Source organism: Drosophila teissieri, chromosome X (genome assembly GCF_016746235.2).
Source record: "Drosophila teissieri strain GT53w chromosome X, Prin_Dtei_1.1, whole genome shotgun sequence".
NCBI classification, from domain to species: Eukaryota; Metazoa; Arthropoda; class Insecta; order Diptera; family Drosophilidae; genus Drosophila; species Drosophila teissieri.
The window spans coordinates 10,526,360-10,551,486 of record NC_053034.1 but is presented as its reverse complement, the minus strand read 5'-3'; the positions used below and the strand labels follow the sequence as shown (position 1 = coordinate 10,551,486).

General features: G+C 42.2%; 2 protein-coding genes across 4 annotated transcripts; one reads left to right on the top strand and one right to left on the bottom strand.

Annotated features, from left to right (window-relative positions):
* Positions 1-62: 62 nt before the first annotated feature.
* LOC122625105 (serine/threonine-protein kinase minibrain) lies at positions 63-24,979 on the bottom strand. 3 transcript variants are annotated; one of them, XM_043805005.1, is made up of 9 exons: positions 24,164-24,979; positions 14,932-16,000; positions 10,695-10,846; positions 10,050-10,184; positions 8,173-8,344; positions 7,936-8,103; positions 7,549-7,835; positions 6,642-7,476; positions 71-1,957 (listed from the first exon to the last, which is right to left on the bottom strand). In XM_043805005.1, exons 2-9 carry the CDS (start codon positions 14,987-14,989, stop codon positions 990-992), a joined length of 2,775 nt encoding a protein of 924 aa, XP_043660940.1. In that variant the 5' UTR covers positions 14,990-16,000; positions 24,164-24,979; the 3' UTR covers positions 71-989. The 3 variants fall into 3 exon arrangements, with proteins under 3 accessions (XP_043660939.1, XP_043660940.1, XP_043660941.1); XM_043805004.1 differs by lacking the exons at positions 14,932-16,000; positions 24,164-24,979 and adding an exon at positions 11,998-12,651 and having other exon boundaries at positions 63-1,957; XM_043805006.1 differs by lacking the exons at positions 71-1,957; positions 14,932-16,000; positions 24,164-24,979 and adding exons at positions 5,278-5,690; positions 11,998-12,644.
* LOC122625108 (RNA-binding protein 25) lies at positions 21,412-22,866 on the top strand. Its single transcript, XM_043805008.1, has 2 exons — positions 21,412-22,248; positions 22,328-22,866. Exons 1-2 carry the CDS (start codon positions 21,473-21,475, stop codon positions 22,779-22,781), a joined length of 1,230 nt encoding a protein of 409 aa, XP_043660943.1. The 5' UTR covers positions 21,412-21,472; the 3' UTR covers positions 22,782-22,866.
* Positions 24,980-25,127: the final 148 nt, after the last annotated feature.

Below are 25,127 nucleotides of genomic sequence, written 5' to 3'. Positions count from 1 at the left end.
AAATTACATAATTTAAATTAACAATTAAATAAAGTTTAATTTTGATTCGTTTATATAAAGTAAAATTATGTCGTTACGGTTACAGCATAAAGTTAAACATTATAATTAGACCAAAAAAAAAATAGGTTCTAGCATGTAAAAAAAATAAACTCTGCCAAATCCTTCAAGTCGCCCACACGGCATCCCCGCCCCAATCCCGGGCGAATGGGGGCGTGGCCGGTGCTGTGGGCGCGGCGGTGAGAGCTCGAAGTGACTAATCAGTAAGAACCGCAGGTGAGTGAGTTTTTCGTGTGTTTCGTGGGAAATGAGGGTCAATTTCAGCTAGTTAATGTTAATGTATTTTTATTTTGGGCATGTGTTTTGCACTGTGGTGCAGTGGTCTTCATCGGTCGTCTTGTCTCACAAAGGTCCAAAAACCCCATCTCGTCTTCAGGAAAAGCTATTTTCAGCTTACCACTCAAACAAAACAGTTGCACTTTGGCAAACTTCTGGAAAACAAATGGTCCTCGCTATTTATCCAATCGGAGTTACATTATTATCGCAAAATAAAAGTTTTAGGCTTCTAGGAGAGTATTAGAATTATATACTTTAAACTTGTCTACATAAAACAGAAAATTGCGTCAACAAATTAAGATCTTACAAAAATGCAAGTGATAACAGAAAGAATTATTCGTCTACATCGTACCGAGTATGTACACTTGGAAAAATGTGTACAAACAAAATGTGTACAAAAATAATTTAAAAGCTAGACCTTATAAACGTGTACCCTTCTGCAGAGAAAACTCCATTTCAAATACGGGACAAGACTCCCAATTGTCGACCACCTATGGTGCTGCTGCGTTGGTGATTCTGTGGTTCATTGGTTTGTGGGCGGTGAAGGTTGGTGGTGTTGGTGGCGGTGCAATAAATAGCAGCAGAGAGCGGCAAAGGGCGTGAAAAGAAGTATTTTAAGCGGGCATCTAACGTTCTTCGCTTTCTTCCAGTTTATGCTAATGTATAACTACAGGATTCTGTTGAACACAAACGCCCACCATCGGCGACGACGAGGAGGCATCGCTGCTGCTGGCCCCGGTGGCCGAGCTGCTGCCGCTGCCGACACTTTGAGAGATGCCCACCTGTGCGGCGGGTCCGCTGATGTGCCGCCTTTGGCCAACGACGCCGACTCCCATACCCGTACCCACACCCACTCCTCCAGAGCCAACTGCTGCTGATCCTGCGGAGACGGATGACGACGAGGGCGGCAGTTGTAGGGGCACGGACATGGGCAGTGGCATCGGCAGCGGCAGTGGCAGGTCGCTCAGCGAGCCGAGCGCCGTTCCATAGAGCGTTCCGGCGGGCTGAGATGGGAAGAGAAAGGCGGTAGCTGACGGCGGAACCGGATTCTGGCCGGGATTGCCGCCGCCCTGGCCACCGCCCGCCGCCGAGGCGCTAATTACACTCGAATCGGTCATCATTAGGTGCGAGGCAGCAGCCGCTGCTGCCGCCGCCGCAGCCACCGACGACGAGGACATGTTGCCGTAATAGGGCACCGAACTGGGCGCAAAGCTGTTCGGTTGCAGTTGCATTATCGCCGGCACCCGCATCCTGCCATGTCCGTTTGGCGGCGGTGGCGGCATTTGCGGCATCTGCGGCGGATCACATTCCATGGCGTGTGGATAGCTGATGCTGTTGTGGTTATTGCTGCTGCTGCTGCTGCTGCCGCTGCTGTTGTGGTGACCCACCATGTTGACCATGTTGCTGCCGTACAGACGACTGTGGCGTGTGTTGTTGCTGCTGCTGCTGCCGCCGATGTTGTTGTTGCAGCTGCTGCTGCCGGGACTGATGTGATTCATGCTGCCCAGGCTGTTGGTGCTATGGTGGCTATTGGCCAGCGATGGCGGCGGATGGGCGGTGGGCTGCAGGCTCAGAGCGGAGAAGTTGTTCATCGCGTTGGCCGCCGCCGCATGCATAAGCAGGCCTGCAAAAGAAAAATAGATGTTCGGTTTTAAATGGGTTTCATATTCTGCGCTTGTCCTTTCCTAGAAAAACCCATGGACCACTTAGACATCCTCGAAAAATACTAAGCATGTTGGTCATTCAATTCGAAAATATCCGATATTTGCTTTCGGTATTTGATATTTTGTTAATAATTCATTCTATAAAATAACCTTAGTATTTTCCAAGGTTTCAAGTTATCCTTTGAGCCCCGCAAGCATAAAACATTTCTACCCCACGCTCTTTTTTTGTTGATTATATCATAAGTTTTTATTGAAGATTTTTTTTTTCACTTTTTTTTTGTAATTTTTATCTTTTGCTTTGGTTTGCTTTAGTTTTTTGTATGAATTCCTTTTCTGGTTTGGTTTTGGTAAAGTTTTCATTTCGGTTTCATTAATCGTTAATAAATTATCTCGTACTTATTCAACTTAAACCATCAGCTGTTGTATGTTTATATTATATAAATGCCACACATGTTGCATGTTTATACATATGTGTGTCGGTCTGTCGGTTTTCTGTGTATGTGTGAGTGCTTTTTGTGTTTTCTTTTTCTTTTTTTTTATAATTTGGTTTGAATTTGAATTTCATATTTTTCATATCAATGCAATACTGTTTCGTAAAAAAAAATGCATTATGGTCTCCCCAAATTTCCGTCTCTCTTTACCGCTATTGCACTTCCTTTTTGCTTTCATTTCCGCTTTCTTTCCAAAATGCAACTCTGCCCAAATAACAATTGGTTATCGTTATCTTTCAAGTTATCGCTCTTATTGCATACTTCGCCATCTCCTAAGTGTGTTGCTGGGTGTATGTATGTGTGTGTATGTATGGTGACTTTTAAACTTACTCGACCTATAACACTCGCTTTTCGGGTTTTAGTATTTTACACAAGTTTCGTTAAGTGTCTCTCTGGTTGCTGTTAAATTCATAGATCATGGATCATTTTATTCGGGGCTAACCTCTAATTTTAATAAATATTTACTTTTTACTTTTATATGTATTTCGTATCCGTGTGTCTGTCTGCGTTTTCGTCTGTGTATAATAAAATTAATTGAGTTTTTCCGCATAATTACTCGTAAGTGTTATATATAGATGTATGTATGTTAATTTATTAAATGCTAAAGTTCTTCTCTTTAGTACGTAATGATTTAATTTGTTATGCTTGCTATACGGTTTCATTTGTTTTCTTATTCACTTCTTGTGGTTTACAAAACGCATTCATTTATTCATTTACCAATTTTTTTCTGCTATTTTTACATGCCTATATTTTTACAAACTATGATTTGTGTTTGGTTTTCAACTCGTATTTCGCATATTTGACGCTCTATCGATACTTATCGCCCTTTCTATATCGGTTATCGCTTATCAATCGATCCAATTAAAACTGTTATGCATATATTTAAATATTAACCGCTGTTTTATTTCTGAGATTGTGTTTTTTGTATCTATTAGCTTTGTTGCTTAACATTTTTGCCTGTTTTTTTTATTTATTTATTTTTTTCATTTGTAACAAGGCCCGAACTTTTTGAAGATTGCGGCAATGTTGGGGCTTCATAGGGTTCATTATTTTTTGCGGTTGGTTTTATCACAAAAGAAAGCGGCTATCGCTTGCTCGCTCGCTCTCCTTCTTCGCTGAGGTTTCGTCACACGAAATCCCTGTAATTCCCAAAAGTTTGAGAAGGAGAGCGAGAAAGCCACAGTTACGTTATCCCTTTAATGCCAAGAAGTGTTTTACCACACACAAAAAGGGTCGTAAAAGCAAATATAATGCGTTATGCTATTTAGAGAGTACTAATTTACGTACGTTTGCTCGAGAAATTTCCGCATTCATTTAAAGTTTTAAATCAGGGTTCAATTTCGTTAGATTATCTATATTTATGATAGCATAAATTATAAAAACGTATATTTCGTTGAAAGAATTGAAAAGAACTATTATTATTTGCTTTTACCACACATTATCCGATGGCAATTAAAGGCTTAAAACAAGAAAGAATGCTATAGTCGAGTTCCCCGACTATCAGATACCCGTTACTCAGCCAGTGAAAGTGCGAATGAGAATTTTCAACGTGTTTCTGAGATATCGGTAGAAACTGGGCGTGTGGGCGTGACATTTGGTAGCAAACTTGCGCTGCGTTTATGTCTCTGAAATATGCATGATTAAGCATGATTCTAGCTTTCTATCTTTCTAGCCTTTAAAGTTCCTGAGATCGAGGCGTTCATACGGACAGACAAACATGGCCAGATCGATTCGGTTGGTGGTCCTGATCAAGAATATATATGCTGTATAGGGTCGGAAACGCTTCCTTCTACCTATTACAACTTACTTTTCAACGAATCTAGTATACCCTTTTATTCTACGAGTAACGGGTATAATTAGGGGATCAAAAAAAAAACTATTTATGTCTATATTACAAACTGGGGTTTTCCATTAAGTTCACTTCTCATTACTTGACTTTTGTGTATGTACTTTGGTTACTAAACAGATTCTTTTCCTTACCACTTTTTTGCTTGTGAAATTTGTTTCCTTTTTACATGTCTACGATTTTTGTTTTGGATTTATACTTTTTACAAACTATGATTTGTGTTTCGTATTTCGCATATTTCACTGAGATCCATTATCGCTTTTTCAAATTTTCGGTTTTCGCGCTTAAATATTTTCAAAGATTGAACAGCAGGGTCGCCTATTTCGACTACAGAAACTATGAATTTTAGTTAAAGGAAGATCACTGATGATTAGCGTTTTTTGCTATTCTTTTAATTTTCTCAAAACTTATTGGTACTTGTACTGAAATAGTACTGAGTGAAACTCAAGTTAACAGTTCGAATGATAAAAAAACTGGAGGGTGATTTTTTTTTTATGAAAGAAAACTTAGTAAAACGGAAACCTTTAACATCTGTACAGATGATTTCAAAAGTTACAAACATAAGTAGAAGCACTCAAATGTGATGAAATGTGATTTTTTTTTAAAGAAATTGTAATTTGCAACGAGATCCCCTGCTGTTCGCTGTTTCTCTCAGTGTCGTTTAACTTGTATATACCTGTACTTATGCATATATGTATGTATATTAGATGTATGTATATATGTATGGCAGTCATTAAGAAAGTCGTTAAGGATTCCTCTTATTATTATTCTTATGTATTCGCAAACTCTTCGTACAATTCTATGACACTAAATGCTTAGACTTAGGTAATTACTCTTTAGACATTTTTGCGGTATTAAGTTGGCAAAAAAACGTTAAACACTTAACACACGATTGTTTTTCATCCGAGCGCTTAAAATGCGTGAGCATGATACAAATTACATATTAAGTTCTAAAAAAAAAATTCTCGGTTTATTGGAATCAGTTGTGAAGGCGCCACATTACTTCTGATAGGAAAAAAAACAAATGCACTTCTTGTTTTTGGGTGGCGTTCGAGAAAGAGAGAGATACAGAGGCGTGGAAAGAGATAGACAGAGTGTGTGTGTGTTTTTATGTGAAAGAGATACATGAATATTTACAAAACACAGTAGCTATTAGATAATGGATAACATGACCATGTTGCAGCAGCTCCTAAAGTTGCTCGTTGCACGTTGCATAGTAGCACAGTTGCACAGTTGCATGCTGCGTGCTGCATGTCCCTGGTTACTGATGTGGCATCCTCGATGTGGCATTTGCCGCCGCAGTCGATGTTGCTGCTGCAGATGTGGCTGCTGTTGTTGCCGGTCATCGGCGATCGTCTGCTGGCATCATTTGAATTTGCATGGGTTTTATTTGACACATATTTGTATTCGAGAGATCGAGATCGAGGTGTTCGAATAGAAAAAGAAAGGAATTTATCTTTATATGAGGAACCACAAACATTGGTTGCATTCTTGCTTGCTACTTATCACAAACTTTAGTTTCGTACAACTAATTAAATTCGCACTATGCGCCGAACTAAAGATAAAACGAAACACTTCTTATAGCTAAGGGTGACTAGTGCAACAAAATGGTAATCATCAAGTAGCGAATAGAAATCATAATTGCCTAATACAAACAATATATTCAATTACAAATTTGTCCACAGCTAAAAACTAAATTATAAATGCTTTTCGATTGCACACACACACACAAAACACACACGAAATTCAGCAACTGAAGACTGCGATCCTGCGTTTGCCACCAGGCGCCCGCATTAACACAGTACCCACTCGCTACGAACTACAACACATAACTCGGAGCTATTGCAGTAAAGCAGCTCGCAAAAAATTAAATTCATAATCAACAAACGCAAAATTCTATGGGACAGGAGCTACAAAACTCAATGGTAACGATTTTAAAAGCCAGGGATTTCTTTTGGGGTTTCAATGTATTCTGCGGCAATAGAACATGGCATCAACATATTTTTCTTGGAATTAATTTCTCAATTAGTACTATAATTTAATGCTCGATGATTCTTTGATAATTATGGAAAAGTATTAATACGAATGGTTAGTTAATGAAGCTATCTCAGAAATCATATTTTAATGTTCTTGAGCCAACATTTTGTTTGCATTAAATATCCTATAAAATATCTTTATTGACGCCAAACTCAGACCACAGACTTCATCAATAACCACCAAAGTACTCCCCTAATGTGTATGCCTTAAAATCGAACCAGTAACCAAGCTTTGGGGGATTGTTTCTAAGTGGGTTCAACTACTACTTACCGTGACATTGGCCATCTGACGCACCGCCTGGACCCGAGAGTGGTGGCAACGGCAGTGGCAAAGGAAGCGGCAAGGGCAGCGGCATCGCCTGCTGTTGCTGCGCTGCGGAGGATCCCCCGCCGACACTTGAACCCGAACCGGAGGATCCGGCGGCTGTGGCCGCTGCTGTCGCCGCCGTAGGAGCCGCTGCACTGGATGAGGAGACCGCACCGCTACTGCTATTGCTCGTTCCTAGGCCGCCGCCTCCGCCACTGGAGCCTCCTGCTCCGCTGGATCCGGAGCCACCGGCTCCTGCGTTTGCTGTGGCGCCCGCGCCGCTCGTGTTGGTTGCCTCGTCTGCCGTGCGCTTGAAGAAGTTGTGCTGCAGGGCATAGTAGGGCGTGACCCGTGTCTTGGGGTCAAAGTCGAGCATGCGCAGTATCAGATCCTTGAACTTCAGATAGTCCGAGACGGAGTGGCCCGGCTCATCGAGACGCCTGCCCCCTGGGCCGCCTGTTTCCACTCCGAGGATGTCGTGAAGCTTGCGGGATCCTGGTGGCTTATACTTCCTGCCGTTCTGATTCTTCTTCAGCACATAGGAGCCATCGGCCACAATCTTGTCGAAGAACTTGCGGGTCTTGTGCGCCTGGTCGAGCAGATACTTGGGCGGCATGCCCAGCACCTCGACGATCTTGTTCATCTGGTCCACCTCGTTGCAGCCGGAGAAGAGCGGCTCGCCGGTGTGCATCTCGACTAAGATGCAGCCCAGTGACCACATATCGATGGCCAGGTCATACTGGATGCCAAGCAGCACCTCCGGCGAGCGGTAGAAGCGCGACTGGATGTAGTGGTAGATCTGTGTGGATTCAAGGAGTACACTGTTTAGTTTCTAGTGCAGATTTTAAGGACTCTATACTCCATCACTTACCCGCTGTCCCAACTGGCAGGAGCTGCCAAAGTCAACGATCTTGATCGCCGAGCGCTTCGGGTTGCACAGCAGGATGTTCTCGGGCTTCAAATCACAGTGAATTATGTTCAGTTCGGGGGTGCTGAGGAAGAGCAGTGCGGTGCACAGCTGCTGGGCGAACTTGCGCGTGAGGTTCAGCGAAACGCCCCGGAAGTTGGTGTTCCGCAGCAGGTCGTACAGGTTGTATGAGAGCAGCTCGAACACCAGGCACAGGTGGTTGCGCCACATGAAGTGCCGCTTGAGCTTAACTGCGGATCAAAATGTTTTAAATCGATTAAATACCGTATATACTTTGGTAAAGGTAATGGTAATATATATATCTGCATATCTACATGTAGATTTACATACCGATGTAGTATTTGTTTTCGGCATCCGCCCGGTTCATCATCTCGAGTAACTTGACCTCGATCTGTGCCTGGTTTAGGAACGGTTTCTTATTCTTAATTATCTTGATCGCCACGTGGCACTGCTCCTCGTGGTCGTAAGCCTTCACCACCTGGCCAAAACTGCCCTTGCCTGCGGAGATTTGGGAAACAATATTTAGTAAATAAGTTAGATACAGAGAGATATTTGATCGCCACTCACCGATCAGAGAGTCGATCTCGTAGCGATCCAAAAACTTTTCGCCATTCTTGATTATATAGTCGTGATTATCGTCGTCGTAGCCGTCGTTATAAAGTTTTCGCTCCTTTTTGTTAGATGAGTCGTCGTCTCCTTGCGTCTGCTGGGCACGACGTTTCTTTTTCGCATAGTAAACCTGCAATTGAGTAAATTGATATTATTATATATTTTATAGACTAATAATTAATTTAAATACCATTTTTTAATATTTCTATGCACCGAAATATGAAATTTTAAACATAGAACATTTCCAAAAATAGAAGTAAAGATAATTGGATTCTATTGGCTAGTTGCAAGTAATCCCGTTACTTCCACTTCACCAACGACAAATGTAAACACAAAGTGGGAAGATGGGGAAATCGCGAATATGAGAGCCAAGACCGGCAAATAAAAAAATGCCAAAAGAGGGCGACGCCGAGCATAAAAAAAAGAAGAGAAAATCCTCTCCCCTTTTTTCCACTCTCTCTCTCTCTCTCTCTCGCAGTCTCTTTTTCCCCACCACAATTTCTCTTTCACGGGGGAAAAAAGGCTGCAGCTTAGTGAAAAAAGTTGTTGCTAACGCGGCAAGTTGGCGGTGGTGGGAATGAGATAGCACCACGTTGCGAGAGGAAACAAGAGATAGAGACGGAGATGGAGAAAGAGAGCCCCACTCTCTGGAAATCGAAAACTGTAGCATACAAAGCGGCAGCGAAAAGGCATTTGCAATATTACGGCATCTCCAATGGCCCAAACTGCCAACTGCAAATGTAACTGTAACTTATGTCAAAAGCACTCCAACTGCTCGAGAGCACCTGTCAAATTCAAATACTTGCAACATCGCTAGCTGTCAAATCGGCCAGCTGCAGAACTCTCATTTACCAACATCAATATGTTTGACTTTTGATAAAAAATCAAAAGCAAGACTTTTTAGATGCATGTTGTAGGGTCCCTCTAAATTGATTACAGTTAAGTAGGCTTTTTGATAAAGACAATAAGAAACGTTTCGAAAAAGTTGTAATACCTACTTAACTAGTACAGATTTCTTATCGTATATCTATTCGTAATATAACCGATTCGGTCAGAAAGTTAAGGGTTAGGTTATTAAGGAAAAGTTGCGTGCAACTCGTATGAACTCAAACTGCGTGAAATATTAACATTTTTATGAGGCATGCGACCATCGCCCCACCCACAAAAGGCGCATAATCACCGATTTAGGTCGGCGGCATTTTGTCATAGCGTCATTTGACAGTTTCCATGAGAGGCCGCCGTCAAGAAACAAGTATTAGTTATTCGGGGGGACGTTCTTGTTGAGAAATTTGGGAACTTGGCAGGAGAACAGTTGCGAGACAGTTGCGTGTAGCATTTATGCTCCTTTTATTTTTTCGGCTGTTGTCAACCGAGGCGGCAGACGACGTCAATCGAAGCCAACTGCAAATGGGCGAGTGTGGGGGCGGTGGCGGTGCTGGGGGGAATTGACCCCACTAACGGGTCAAGGACAAACGTATCTTTAGCCCAGCTCAACGCCACAAATATCCGCTGTCAGCAGATAGTCAGACAGCCAAAAAAAAAAAAGCGACAAGACGAGAAAAGCCCCTGACGAAATTCCGATCGTCATATGAGCGTAAATAAAAAGAAGAAGGAAATCGGGATGGATGCCAAGGTTCCTTCGCAGTTTTGCAGAAAACAAGAACACCATCAGTTTGATTGCAAGCTCAATAGGTGCATGGACTCAATCAAAATAATAATAATTCAAAATGTTGACTCGATAAACACAGGGTTTTATGATCAAATATCCTAATGGATCCCAATGATTTGATGTTGTAGTCGTAGACTGACATTCGCCAGTTGGGGTCCACACTCACCTCGTTGATGTGCTTGTAGGTCTTTATCAGATCGACACTCAGCTTGCGCAAAGGTCCTGAGGCGGGCTCCCGAAAGTGGTTGGGAATCCGGGCCTGCATGGCGCGCACCTCCGACGATGACGAGGGACTAGAGTGCTGTGGGATGAGATGAGATGGAGGGATTATTAATCAAGCTGCTGGTTAATGGGTAACAAGTAGTACAGTGAACCGTGCAAGGTGCTCAGATCAAATCATAAATACCAGTCAGTTGCTATTTCAAAACTATACAGACTACAGTCCCAAGTCTTTGTAATAAACATAAATACGTAAAGTCTTAATGGCCGCATTGTGAATGGCAAAACCAGTCCTGAAAAGTACCTTTCATTGTTCTTCTGAGGGCGAGGCTTTCTCAAATGCGCCATAAACCTTTCTAATTGCAAGTTTTAATTTAAGTGGAGCATGGGAAAACATTCGCCGAAGTGACCTCAACTTTTACACGGTTCGCTCAAAATACATGTGGGTTTTTTCTAAACAAAATCTACTTTCTTGTATACTATTCTCCTTTCTTTGGACATACAATTTTCCGCTACATTTTCTACGATTCTTGGGTTCTTTTAATTTTAAATGCATGTTTTAGATTTCGGAAAAGGGTAAAACTGTACTCACATGGTGCATGACATCACGGTGCGTGGCAGGCAGATCCTCTGCGTCGACGAATCGCCCGTAGAGGGGGGCGTGGCGCTGTCTTCCGCCTCCGCTTCCGCTGCCCTGAGCGGCGTCGACGGCGACGCTGCCCCCGCTGGACCCATAAGCGGACACTAGAGCGAGAGAGAAAAATAAAGAGAGAGAGAGGGAGAGAATGATCAGAGATGCTATCAGATATCGGCGGGAATTATACAAATATATGTGTATATAATTATTCAGTTGCATCTGCCTGCTGCCTGCTGTCTTTGGTGTGCGCCGTGTTTGTGCTGGTTCATTGACCGGATCGCTCGGACACCGCTCCTCTGCAAAATGCACCTGTTTTCTCGCACACCTGACGACGTCAGCGTCGAGAGTTGCCAAAACGATAATAAAGGCAACGGGAAGGGCGAAAAGTATGCACACACAGCAAAAAATAAAAAATAAAAACAACAGCAGGAAAAACACTGCCAATTCCCATTTAAGATGTAATATAGCCCAGAGTCATTCGTTCTTTATTTAACATAAGATGTAATTATTTCTAAAATTAGTAGTTAAGTATTAAGAAGCCAACTTGAATTCGTATACAACTAAGCTGAAGTTTCATTTGTTTTATGAATTTACAAACTTTTACCAAGCCTTTTTTCCCTGTGCATTGGCAGTCAGAAATGGTAAAAAGAAGATCTACCTTAATTTTAGAATGAGACGGAACTGAACCGAAATTATTACACAATATGCAGGCGCAGATACATAATTCTGCCGTTTGTAGATTCTATTTCCCAAGTTCCTATGACCATTTCACATGCTCACTCTTTTTGTTTTGCTTTTCGCTTGCTGGCTGGTGGCTTGTGCAACAAAAATAGACCCAACGTTATAAACAAGAGAAAAAAAAGGCAGCTAAAATCGTGAAGGGGTTGTGCGGGGGTTTCAGGGGAAAACCTGTAAGAGGCAGCAGCTGTGTTTTCAATAATAAACCGAGATATTTGATATTCTAATAGCTCGAAATTTCCAAAAACAGTTGGTGAGAGAAATGCGATCGGGGCAAAGATTTTAAAACATAAGAACAGGTTAACCAGGATGGGAAAAAACGTATCCAAAACGTCTTCTATTGATATCTCTGTTGATGCCTCTTACAAGGCAAATAAAACACGACGTGGAAAACTCGATCAATCAGTAAGTATACAAATGAACACTTAATTTCAGTTAAACTCTATTATATGATTTTCATATTTCATATTTCAATCAACGGTTTCTAGGCCACATCCCCTGTTTCATCCAGTGAGCTTACTATTATAATGGAGTGCTCGTTCCGCCTCCCTCCTCGATGATGATGATGTTGGTCCCTGAACCCCAATCAGATTGCCATCGACCCGATCTCTGTCTCTGTCTCTATCCCGATCCCCATCCACCAGCACCGTGTTCCAGGCACTTTTGGGCAGGCATTTAGAGATGATCTGATGGCCATCGTCGCCGTCGTCGTCATCATCCGCCTCCTGATTGCCATTTGTTGGCCAATTTCTGACACGATGCTGGCAGCCAATTTGCGCCAAATAATTGATGTAATGAGGCGGATGATGGTGATTGTGGTGGCCGTTGTGTGGATGGTGGTTCAAGCTGCTGCTGGTGATGGTGCTGCTACTGAAACTGCCACCAGATGCTGCACCAACGACAAATGGCGCCCAATCCGTGGTGGCCTTGTCAACCGGATCGCCGCCATTCATTGACTGCCAATAAACTAGAGCCGTCGACATATTACGCGCACTGACACTGTCACTCGCACTATCCGCTTCCTTTTATTTTCAATCAAAACTATATGCTTATTTTGTGTAGGTTTTCCCCGTTTTTATTTGTAGTTTATTTAAGTAATTTAAGATCCATTTGGATGGATGTGGCGGCTTGGTGAAGCGCGATCTGCGTCGCGTGAAAATTCAGCGCAAACTGCCGCAGTTTTTGTTCCCCCAGTTCTGTCCCCAAAGATTGCCACTCGCCGTTTTTGTCGTCTGTTTTATTTATACGGAACAACCGTGTTTTCTGGCTGCTCTTTCATTTCACTTGGTGTTTTTGCACTTTTTTGCTGCACTTCTGCCGATCGCACGAACGAACCGAGCGGCGATAGCGAGATTGCAACGATCATCACGATCATCACGATCTCGGCGTGGTAATGATAATGAAGCAAAAGTAGGGGATGCCCGGCGATCTGGCATCGGAATGCGGTATGTTTACACTACCACTACACGCGTTCAGTGTTGCACAATTGCATTTGAGTGAATGGAAGTTCCTTGGGGAAAGAAGTCACGGAATTTCAGAGGTGAACATCTCTAGTGTTGGATCAGCTCGAATGATTGAAACAGTGTTGGGTAAATTATTACATTGCATATGATGCACCATAAATGCCTTTCAGTACCTCTGTATTGACTATAAGTGATCACAGGAGTTACTTGCAATTACTTGGTTACTCACAAATGAATAAATCTGTTTTCTTAGGTGTTTTCCCCATTGTTGTTGTCAAAAGCACATCTCTGTCTTTTTGTTTTTTATCACAACTGTTTTTTTTTAAAGCGGGAGTTCCGCTTCTTGGTAGATAGATAAAGGCATTTCAATAATGACATGTAGCGTTGTGAAGTGAAAGGAAGGTGGGAGGAAATGGGAAAGCGGCGGGTGGCTGGGAAAGTGCTCGCACTTGTCTCGTGCGCGCAGAGATACAAATATACATATGTATGCATTTCTTTGTTTCGGCTTTTGCGTCGTCGTCAAGTCAAGGAAATCAAAACAAAGCAAACGAAATGTGAAATTAAAATAAAATGTAATTAACCCCAGGCAAAAAGTTTGTGTACATAATGCAGTGCGTTACAAAATTGTATAACTGCTTTAGCCATAGAAATTGGAAATCGCTTTCGAAACTAAAATGCCAAGTTAGCCAAACAGTTTGGAAACTTATTCAGATCGAAATAATTATAAACTTGTGTTCTTTAGAGTTATGTAAATATCTGTCCACATGCCAAACTAATTTGTGTTTTCCATTTTGCCGAAGCAATTATAAAATTATTTGCTTTTTGCTTTTATAAACAAATTGAACGCTTGCCAATCGATGAAAGAGTTGAATGATTAATGAGTTCGGGGCCCCTCGAAAAATTCGCAGGAGCGTAGCCACCAGCCCCTCTATTTATAGGGATCCCAACCCAATCCATCCCATCCCCTTCCCTCCCCTCCGATCTGATCTGATCCGATCCTCCGTCCCCAATGTGGGATCTTCGCCCCAAAGTTCTCATGTTCGTTTGTCTGTCGCGTCTCAGCGGAAAATAAAAATAGTTGACGACATTTTGCGTTCGCTCCCCGCCACCTTTTGCTTGCCACTTGCATTTTGGGCCAGGAATGGGGGGGATCGGGCCACTACCAACAACCTCCATCGATAATTACACATTGGGCGGAGGGGCAGGCAGGCGGGCACTACGATGACGATGACGATTGCAATTGCGATTGCGATGGCAATGGCATCCGGAGCAGGTGACTCACGAGGAGGCGTTGAAGAGGTAGTGTCGGCGGCAACTGCAGTTACTGGCGGAGTGGAGTGGAGTGGCCCTCCACTTGACAACTTTATGAACAGATGGCGCCGGCTAATCGGATACTAAAGTCTCGACATATTTAGCAAATAATGGGGAAGTCCCGCACTGACTTACGGGTTTTTCAAAACTGTGCGGATTGGAGCAAATACAGACGGTTGGTTGGTGACGGCTGAGTGATAAGCAAACAGTTGACACACTATTTACTGGATGAATGGAGTGACACTGTTGCATTACTCGCCTCAACACGAAAGGCGGTAAAATGGCAGTGAAATCGGTGGGGTAAGGCAGCCGAAATTAGCTGCTTGAAATATGGCCATTATTGAAAATTGCACCTGAACCTCATATTTATTATTATTATCGGTGATATGGCCCATTCGCGTAGAAGTATTGCAGAACATGCACTGCAATCGTAATCAGTTAAATGTAACGGATTTATTTGAAAAGTAAATAGTACTAAGTCATTAACACCCTTTTTTTTTTCTTGGAATGTCAAGGATGGATGTCAAACTATGGATATACTTCTTCTGCCAAAAAGAACTGATTACAAACTGGGAAACTATAGTGAAAAGTCTATGGAATATTTGGCAGTTTCTGCAGTTTGGCAGGTCCAAGCGATACGATCCTGTGTTTTTTGGAGAAGGATCTGGAGGTGTACTTACGTTTCTGTTTATTCTTATCCATAACGCCGCCGCTATTCGTATCCTCTAGTCTATACATGGGGCTGATGTTTGTTGGTTTTGCGCTGAATAATGAATCGTTACTTGGTTTGTTGGCTCCTATGTATTACGCTATATGTACTTGACATACATATACTCTTACTTATATATATTTATATAGATGTATATATATATATGTTGCGTTATTTGTTCATGTGATTTGGATAGTTTGAAATTGTGTTTTTGTTTCGGATTTTGGTTGCTTGTGATTTGTAGTTTTCTATAAATTAAATAGTTTATTTTGCATTCTTTTCGTTATCCTTTGTGTCGTTGTTGTTGCATTATTAATTTTGTTTGAATTTCTTTTCGTGAGTACCAGTTAATATAGATTTATGTATGTGGTATTGGTTAATATATATATTTTCGAATATATTTTTAAATGGGTCGAATACTTTTTGTTGTTTGTTTAAAATTATGAACACAAGTTTCAAGTCTTTTGTCGAATTTGCTTTACCGTTTGTCTGCGCTTGTTATGAATTACTTTTCTTTCTTATTTTACAGTGTAATTGTCAAACATTTATGAAACAAACAAAACAAAAACACGTTTCTCCTGCTGATGTTGTTATTGTTATTTCTCTTTCCGTTTATTTACCGCTCAACATTGCAATTACACACACTCCCACACAACGGGGCGTGTGTGTGTGCTCTAATGAAAACAAAACACACACACACACGCGCGAATGCGAACGCACACAGTCGCACGGGGAAATCTGAGAAGAAAGCAAAAACTTTTGCGATCTGCCTTTCTTCTGCGCTGTTAGCTTTTTTTTCTTCTGTTTATCGATTTGTTAGCTAAAATCTATCGATTTTCTCAAGTTAGTGTACTTTTGGTTTTATGGTAATTTTTGGCTTCGACTATGCTCAACATTTTGCATAAACATTTCACAAGCACTTTTAATTTTTGTATTTATTTTTACATTTGATAATGGTAAATAATTGTCGCCTCGCTTTGTTTACAAAACTGTACTGCTGCTGCTATTGCTGTTGTTGTTTTTGTTTCCGTTGTTGCTTGCTGCAATGAAAAGAGAAGACGTTTGTTTAATTAACTAATTGAATTATTATTACTTATATTATAGTTAAATATATATGTGGATAAATTGGGGAGCCGAAAAAGGTTTGAAGCGTACGGCGCAAATAAAAATAATAAATAATAACAATCCAGTACTCTCTCTGCCTCTGTTAACGCTCTGTTATTAAGCTCGCTGTTCCAACTCTCGCTCTCTCTCTTTCTGTCGCTCTCGCTCTCTTTGGCAGGTGAACGAACGACACGCGACGCAAAAAGCATGCGTCTGTGTGCGAGCGAGAGAGCGCGCAAGTTCAACGTGTGGCTTGGCTTTTTTCGTTGTTGTTTTTTTTCTTCTGCCGGGGCGCCGCCTCTAATACATACACACACACTCCCACCTCTGACATTGCACTCGCACACAAACACACACACGCACCGTGGAGTGACAGCTGTTTCAAGTTCGATTTCGATTTCGATTACTCGTTTTCGACTCTGTTGTCAAGGCGAAAAATTTGGTGTGCATTTTAATTACAAATGTCGATTAACCCCAACACACAGCACACAATATACGTGAGCAAATATTTTAATTAGCTAAACAAAATAAAACACACACGGGAAAATTGCTGTTGTTGCCTATGCTGCGGTGAAAGTGGCGTTTATTAGCGTTTAGAGGTGCGCTGTTTGCTACTTTTTATTGTTGCTTTGTTTTTGATGTTGTTGTGGTTGCTCTTCTGTCGGCATTTCGCGATTTTGTTGCCAAGCAAATGGAATTGACCAGCAAGCGACCAGGGTTGCCACCCCTCCTTCAATTTTTTGCTCTGCCTCGCGGCGCAAAAAAGGGATAATGAACAACAACAGCAAAATAAATGCACAATTGTACAGCTGCGGTCACCATTATAGTGACAAAGGCTACATAGCAAAGTTATTAAAGTATAATAACAATATATAATTATAATAAATTAATCTGTCAAAATATTTCGCAGAAAATATGGAAAAAAAAAAAATGTAAATTAATATTCATTGGTAAGTTACTCAACCGCCACTGTATCTGTTTTTTTCGCATTTCTGCAGAACTTATTCACACATTTTACCGGCAAAACAGAAGAAAACCAGTTCCCAAATCAGCAAAATTCACAGAACGGGATACAAAGAGCAGGAAAACTGCAGCCCGAGAATGATTCTCCTGGCGTGAATCAGAATCAGTAACACAAAAAAAAAAAAAAAAAAGTAGAAACAAATGCGTCACTCCTGCCTGCACTTTGTGACTAATAAGTAAGCAAGCGATTCGCAGAGTGCGGATGCGGATCTGTGCAGATCATGTGGCTAACGAGTGCTAACCCGTTGTTGTCAACTGTGATCGACGATCGACGATCGACGATCAGCGATCGACAATCGTTATCATTATCATTATCAGTTCATGTTCATTTGACTTTTCACACTTTTCTGCAATGTGTCCCCTTGTCCGTCGATGTCCGGGGATCGTTATTTATTTACTATTGCGTTTATTTTTAGCGCGGGCGGCAGCAGCCAGTTTTTTGCATGCTTCATCGTTTATTTTTGGGCCAACACGAAATCGGCAAAAAGCAGCAATAAATAGCTGCAATAACGACACACACCCACGCACTCCCACACAAGCACACACAAAACAATCGAGTAGAAATGTGAGGCGCACTGAGAGAAACGTTAGCCAACTAATGCGATTTTTGGTTGCAGCTGGCAACCCTGTCCTGCGGCTGGGTGGTCTACGAATATCTCCGCAATTGGATCGCAGTCGACTCCCCCAACTTCTGGGAAAAGTACTAAAAATTCCACATTAAGATTCCTACCACTACAGGCATCAGTCGCCGAAAGAAACTTTAATTGTTATCAACGATTTCATCTAAGAGATATGCAAAACTAAAGATACACTGTCAGTTTCGTTGGCACTTACATAGATGGTTTAATTAGAGAGTATGATAGATTTTTTTAATACTTTTAAATAAATATCAATAAAATCAACAAACTAAGATTAAGAAAATACCATCGTTGCGTAATTTTGAAGCTTTAAATGAGTTTTACCGGAAATCTCTACTAGCTGCCCAACTTAGCCAGTAGCCACTGTAGCGGGGGCATAAAAAACACAACTTTATGATCGGCGGCGGCCGTTTGACGTCAGAATCGCTTGGCTTGGCTGGCTGTCTGTCTGTCTGTTTGTCTGATGGACTGCGCCAATATATGTACGTGTGGTGGAAATACAGATGTACACATGTATGTGTGGTCGCCCTGCCGCTCGCGCTCTCTTTCTTCTTTCTTCTCGCTTTCGTCTTTCTCCGCTGTCCACCCACTACAGCCACCCACCGCAGAATAGGAAGAAGAAGAAGATAAAGAATGGGGGAGCGGGCGGAGGAGAGGGGAGTAGCACGTCATGTGGTGACCCAAATCGTTCGTGTGACTTTTCCCATTTGCGCTCGTTTTGTTTTATTCAATTTGCGTGCACATTAAATGCTGTTACTAAACTAATAATTGAAATAAATCATATTTCTGCAACAGCGTTGTCTTCCTCAATTCTGTTTCTTTTTTTTTTTTGTGGACTCGATTTTATTTTAGTGCAACATGTGGCGACGCCCGAAAAAAAAAGCATAGAAAACGTTTTGTTATTAATACGGCGTACTCACACGTCTGCGCATTTGTACATATACAAACATATTTGGCTATGTGAATGTGCGTGCTCCAGATTTTCTAGGTGTCTACTAAAAATACCTTGTAGGCGTTTTCCGCTTCTTCTGTATTCATTAGTATCGCTGATTAGCCAAGAACGAGAAGAGCTAAGGGAATTTGGCAAGGAAATAGTACGGCACGACTTCCATAACTTGAATCCAACTGTGAGCTGCTCAAGTAATTTGGTTTTATCTCAAAGCTGAAGGTCAATTGCGTGGAGATTAGCTATCTCATTGTAGCCTACAAATCGTACAAAAGGGAGTTGCAAATCCTAATCAACTGGAATGCAAGTCTTTGGAATTCCATTGGATTTTCCATTTGAATCCAGTTAACGAAGTACTACTGTGGCAGCAACAACAATTGGACAACTGCGACATCAAAACGGTTTTTGCGCTTTTGAAAGCACTTTTTCAATGGAAGATTGTGCAAAGAAAGGCGAAGAATTTATGCTTTCTTTCTTTCTCTGCACTCCCCGGAGCCCAATCCCCGTCCCGCTCGCACCCACTGACCAGACAAGTGCGTAGTGTAGAAGAAGGCGGGGAGAGGGAGAGGAGCGATAGAGAAGAATCGAAAGCGAAGAAGAGCGGAGAGAAGAGCGAAGAATGTAAATGCCGCTGGCTGGCTGGCTAAGTTTATTATTATATTTATTTTTGCTGCTGTTTTATTTTTTTTTCCCTTCGCTGTCTTATTTATTTTGCAGTCTTATTTATATTTCTTTTTTTGTTTAGCTCGACGTGGTTCAAAGTTCAATGACCGATTTTGCCTTTGCCGAAACTGAAGCGAAATGAACTGAAATGAAATGAAATAATGAAGTGAACTGAAATGAACCGAAATGAAGTGAGCGGCGCAGTCGCAGAGCTTTGTTCCCATCTCGCTTTCACAAACACACACACACGAAGACACACACACACACAGGGGCACATGGCCACACACAAGGTCAGTTAATAAAGTTGATTTTTGCTCAATACGCAATAGCGCAAAAATGTGCAAATAAAAAATATAAACACTAACAAGTGGCAAGCAAAAATACAAAAGACAACAAGCGGCAATTCAAAAAGAACCTTTCATTAAGTTGTTTTAGTGATTTCTCAAGATCATATTTAATATGCATAAATGTATCAAAAAAGGTGTAATAAAATATAAATCTTTTTGGCAATGAATATATTTACTTTTCTATAAATCAGAAGGAACATAAAATGAGTATTTGGTTTGTATTATAAGGAATCATTGCACATAATCTATTTGACATGTAGATAGCACTGATAACGATACGGTGAGGTGAGGTGAGGAAGTACCCCACATAGTTTTCGATAATTATAGGATCACATGAGAACTAGTTTTCTCATAAGGCACATGGATTGCCCATGCAGACCGTTAATTGAGGTGGAATATTGTTATGTTTTCGACAACAACTGTAGACTTGTAAACACAGTAGTTCGTTCTGCTACTTTCTATACTTTCTCACTTTCCTATAAACAACCTGGCGGTATCATTCCCCATTTCCGCTACTGTAGAGCCGTACTGGCTGTTTTGTATGGTAATTGAAAACTGCGCATTCATTGATGACGGATGACGTCGCAGCTTTGACACTGGCATTGAAAATTTCAGTTTCGCAAGCAGACTGCAGTCACCAATCACCAGTCAACAACAACAATGATAATGAATGCAGGAGGATAAGAACAAGAAGAAGAACCAGAACGAGAATGAGAAGACTACAATTACGATACTATGTACTAAGTACTATGTAGTATATAACAAAGGAACGGAATGAATGGCCGGCATGAATTTCACTTAATAAATATGTGGCCCAAAAAAAGTTGTTACACTCTGCATCGCTGGAATTTCCGTTTGATAACTCATCTTGAGTCTGACATTAATTATGCGGATAGCATATATTTCCTGACTGTTATGCGTAATTTAATTTAAAACTCTTCGAAAATATTATAGAGAGGGCAAGAGGCCATCTCCCCGCATAAAAGACATTTGAATTCTTTCACGAAATAAATGCATGTATATTTAGTGGTTTTGTATTTATTAAAAGCCAGCTGAATGAGATAATAATAATGGTTTAGAACTATATTATGGAACTATCTAGCAATTTTTACTGTATCTACAGATACAGATCGTTGCAATTGTTGATATTACTTCCGCCAGCGGGTTTTCCCCACCTTCCATTAACTGCATTCATGGCCTCTGTTTTTCGCACTCTTATTTGTTTGGCTGCACTGATTAGAGACTGGAATAACAATAATAATAACCAAAACAAATGGCAGCACGTGCTTGGCATCTGGTTTGTTGTGAGCTTGTTTGTGCGGCTTTTCCCAAACCACCCAGCCCACCCACACCACTCACTTTCACCCCTTTCTCCGCTGGCCACACGTGCTAGCTAGTTAGTTAGTCAGCTAGTTAGTCGCTTAGTTAGTTACTTACTTAGCTAGTCAGTTGGCTGCGTCAGTGTCGCAATTGCGCCGCAGTTTGGCACTAATGAAATATTCTTGGTACGCATTTGCAATGCAATAAGCGAAGGGAGAAAGGTGCGAAAGCTGCCAACTGAGCTGCTAATTACCCATCGCTATGACAGCCATTATTCCTGCAGGAAAATGGAAAATGGGAATACGCCTGGCGGAAAAGTATGGGGCAACCACTTTGCTCAATTAAAAAGTTGTTAAAGGGCAAAGTGTAAAGTATTGCTGAATAACCCGGAATAAAATCGATGAGGTATCTAGTTTTAAACAGATCTTAAAGCAGCAGCCTGCGTAAGCTCCCTCAAATTCCGTACTCAAAATGAATATATTTCCACCATATACCGTGCTCCTGATTATCGTCCGCATAATGAGTGTCCATGCGATGAGCTTCGAACTGCCCTACTACGGATACAACTCCTACTTGGACGGCTATCTGGACAACGCCAACGATGATATATTCCCCGACGAGCACAACTGCGATGCGGATGGCAGTGCGCCGGCCACCATGGAGCCACCGCCACTTCTGGGATGCACAACACGATCGTCGTACCCATCTGGATATGAAAACAGGGACAAATGCGACAGGGATCGAGATCGAGAAAAAGATAGAGATCGCGATAGGGATAGGGATGGGGATCGAGAACGGGATTGGGACAGGAATAGGTATGGGGATAGAGAAAGAGACGGAAACAGGGACAGAGACAGAGAAAGGGATCGGGACAACGACAGGAATAGAGATAGGAATAACTATGACGCCAGTGACAGCGATTTAAACAAGTCGCGGCTGAAGGCCACCCACATTGCCCAAAATGCCGCCCAGGTGGCCAAGGCCGCCAACGATGCACAGGCGGCGGCCGCCATGGATGCATCGCGGCAGGTGAAGATGCAGCTGGCCGATAAGGCCATCTGTGCCGCCCGTGCCGCCGATGCCGTGCTCGAGGGTAAGCTGGCCATAGTGGATAACTATGCCAGGGAGATCCGGGAGGCCGAGGCGGTGGTGGAGCAGGTGAGCTCCTCGCTGGAGATCAGTGAGACGAACGTGGATGCCGCCTGTGCCGTGGCCAAAGCAGCGGAGCTTCAAGCCGCATCATTCAGGTATAAATGAATATTCAAATGATAAATAGTGTCCCATGATGGTATATATACACTGAGATTTTCATTTCTATGATTTCAGGGCCCTGGTGGAGCAGACGAGGGGCACTTTGTCGGACCTGGACGGCCTAATCGAGCAGTCGAACGGGGATCTCGAGGAGAAGAGCCAAATGCTGGCAGCGGCGAAGGCGCGTGGTGACCGACTGGCCCGACAGGTGGCGCAAGCCAGGTCGGAGTACGAGCAGGTGAGGGAGGCGGCCTGTCGTGCCGCATCCGCCGCCGTGGAGGCCAAGCAAAAGGTCACCTCCGGCATTTTGCTGCCCATGCCCACGGCGGGCCCCGTCCCAAGGCCCCAAGATGGGTGTGGCCACGCCCTCGATAGCAACACATGCAACGCCCTCCTGGAACTCTACAGGCAGCGCCGACGGCAACAACAGCGAATGCGGCGGGAAAAGCTGCTAAAGGGGGTGGATCGCTATCGAGAAGCTTCCCTGTACGGGGATCACCCGTTCTATCCAATGCGCTCCCTGTATTGATGGGAGATGTCTGCTACATCTACAATTCTGTTTTTATAATCGTTGCGAATTAAATGCTCTATTTAGATAAGAGTTACGAGTTTCATGTGCCTAATTATTAAATATTACCTATCTGCGAGTTGTACATTCTGTTTTTCTTGTTATCTATTTCCCACTTTTTAGATCGTATTAAACAGCTTTGACGAACAAATGCCTTCAATATTGTTTTCTTAGCCCTATGCAAAATGGGTTCCTCGCAGCGAGTGATTACTGTAGCTGCCTCAATACACAATTGTTTACCAACAAATTCGCCTGGCAGTGTCGTAATTCTTGCGAAATAAACAATAACAATGGGATAGGCAAAGGAAACGAGTGCAAGGCCAAGTCGCAACGAAACACGATCGCGAAGAGGAGAAGGAGAGTGGAAGGGGAATAGAAGAGGAGATAGATAGAGTGGAAAACCCCTGTTGTCCAGCGGAAAAACGAAGGGAAAATCACAGCTGCCAATGCGATGCTGCCAGCTGTTTGGATTTTTCCACCTTTTCCCTTTTGTATTCGTTATTCGGGAAAATGGTGGGCGGTTGGGTGTAAAAAGTGCAGCGGCAGCAGGGTTGCCACCTTTTGCGGCGCTGTTGCGTCGTTGTTGTTTTTATTGCTATTTTGGCGTCGCTTCTTGAAACTCGAAACGGAAGAGAGTGAGAAGGAAAGAGAGGGCGCGCGCAGCGAACGAGAGAAAACGAGTGAGAGCGTTGGAAGAGAGCAAATTCATGGAATACGTATAAATTGAATTATAATTTTAAAATCCTCAATTAACACTTCAAGCATATTTAATTAAGTAATTGCAAAAACTTCCGAACCAATAAAATAAATAGTAGATAACAAGTCAATCAAATGGTTTGTACGTAAAACTTGATAAGAATTTTAAATCTAGATTATCCATAAAGTTAATAGACAACTTAGACTAGTATTTTTATTTTTGTGTAATCCAACAAATTTAATGTCCTTTTGAAAAATATCAATAAAAGTTTAAGAACAAATTTTAAGAAATCCCTTCTAAAACTAAATTGTGGTAAAATTACATGTGAATCTACTGCGAGTGCAGTCTAATACAATTAGTTAGATTGGCAAATGACAATTTCAAGTTGAAAAATGTTTAATAAATAGTCTAAAACCATATTTAACTGAAAAAACATCAAATTTAAGAACTAATGGACACAAGCCAATTGGACTTTAAAATGCCGGCAAGTCCAATTGGCTTGCCTGCAGGGCGCATAACAGCCACGCTGTTAACGCCTAACAGCACGCTGTATAATGCTGGACGCTTGTGTTTCGATTCTCTTCTGCACTCTCTTTTTTCAACCTAACCAAACAGCAAAAACAGAAGCATAAAAAGGCTTACTTACATTTGATTTTCGTCGTTTTCCTTTTTGGTTACTTTATTTCCAGGCTTTGGGCTTTGTTAATTTCGCTGCAGTTATTCCACACATGTTTTATGCTACTGCCGTTGTTGTTGTTGCCGATAGTTGCAGCTGCCGCTCATGTTGTTTTTGTTGTTGCTGTTGCCACAGAAAAACATGTTTCACTTTATTCCCCTTTTTCTTTCCTTCCTTCGTTTCGTATTTGTTGTTGTTGTCGGTGGCAAGAGAGGGATGTCGATATGTGACGCGCACACACACACTCACGCACACACGCAGCGGGAGAGAGAGAGAGTGAGAGAGAGCGATACAAGGCAAACAAAAAATTTTTGCCGTTTTTCGTTACTCGTTGTTGTTGTTATTGCTGCTGCCGCCGCCGCTGCTCCTTTTTCTATGCTTTCATTTCGAACTCGATCAATTAACAAACTTTTCACATTTTCCTTTCAATTTTCGCAGCTCTCTCTGCGGTTTTTCATCTTTTCCGCCCGTCTGCCACAAAAAAGAGCGTGTCTCCGCAGTGTACAAAAAAAAAAGCACACACCAAATGAGGGAAAAAAAAACACACTCACACTCACGCACGCAGCACACGCATACACAGACACGGGCGAAACGGAGAAAATGCTAAATAAAAAGCACTGTGTTAACGCCTTTCCCGTTTTTCCAGCGGCCACACACGGCCAGCTGCACCGACTTTATATTATTATTTTATTTAACACGCCGCCTGTGTTTCCGCGCTGCGCATTTTGTTGCTGGTTTTAGGTGTCTTGCTTCCCTTTCAGAGCTGGGTTAGCCACTCTCGATGTTATCGATGTATCGGGTGGAATAGTGGTGGTTGCCAGGCACTATCGTTGTTGTTTCGATAGTAGTCGATAGCTTATGTTCGATGTTTTCGGGAAATGTTCTTCATAGATCAGTTTATGCACATGAGTATACCATTCACATTGTTTGATTT

What these genes read in the sequence shown, in the direction of transcription:
- LOC122625105 (XM_043805004.1), bottom strand. Translation starts at nt 12,460, where the DNA reads ATGTCGACGGCTCTAGTTTATTGGCAGTCAATGAATGGCGGCGATCCG. An exon ending in ACCGTGATGTCATGCACCAT is followed by an intron (nt 10,185 to 10,694) that starts GTGAGTACAGTT and finishes CTCATCCCACAG; the next exon opens with CACTCTAGTCCCTCGTCATC. An exon ending in CGAAAACAAATACTACATCG is followed by an intron (nt 7,836 to 7,935) that starts GTATGTAAATCT and finishes TTTGATCCGCAG; the next exon opens with TTAAGCTCAAGCGGCACTTC.
- LOC122625108 (XM_043805008.1), top strand. Translation starts at nt 21,473, where the DNA reads ATGAATATATTTCCACCATATACCGTGCTCCTGATTATCGTCCGCATA. An exon ending in CTTCAAGCCGCATCATTCAG is followed by an intron (nt 22,249 to 22,327) that starts GTATAAATGAAT and finishes CTATGATTTCAG; the next exon opens with GGCCCTGGTGGAGCAGACGA.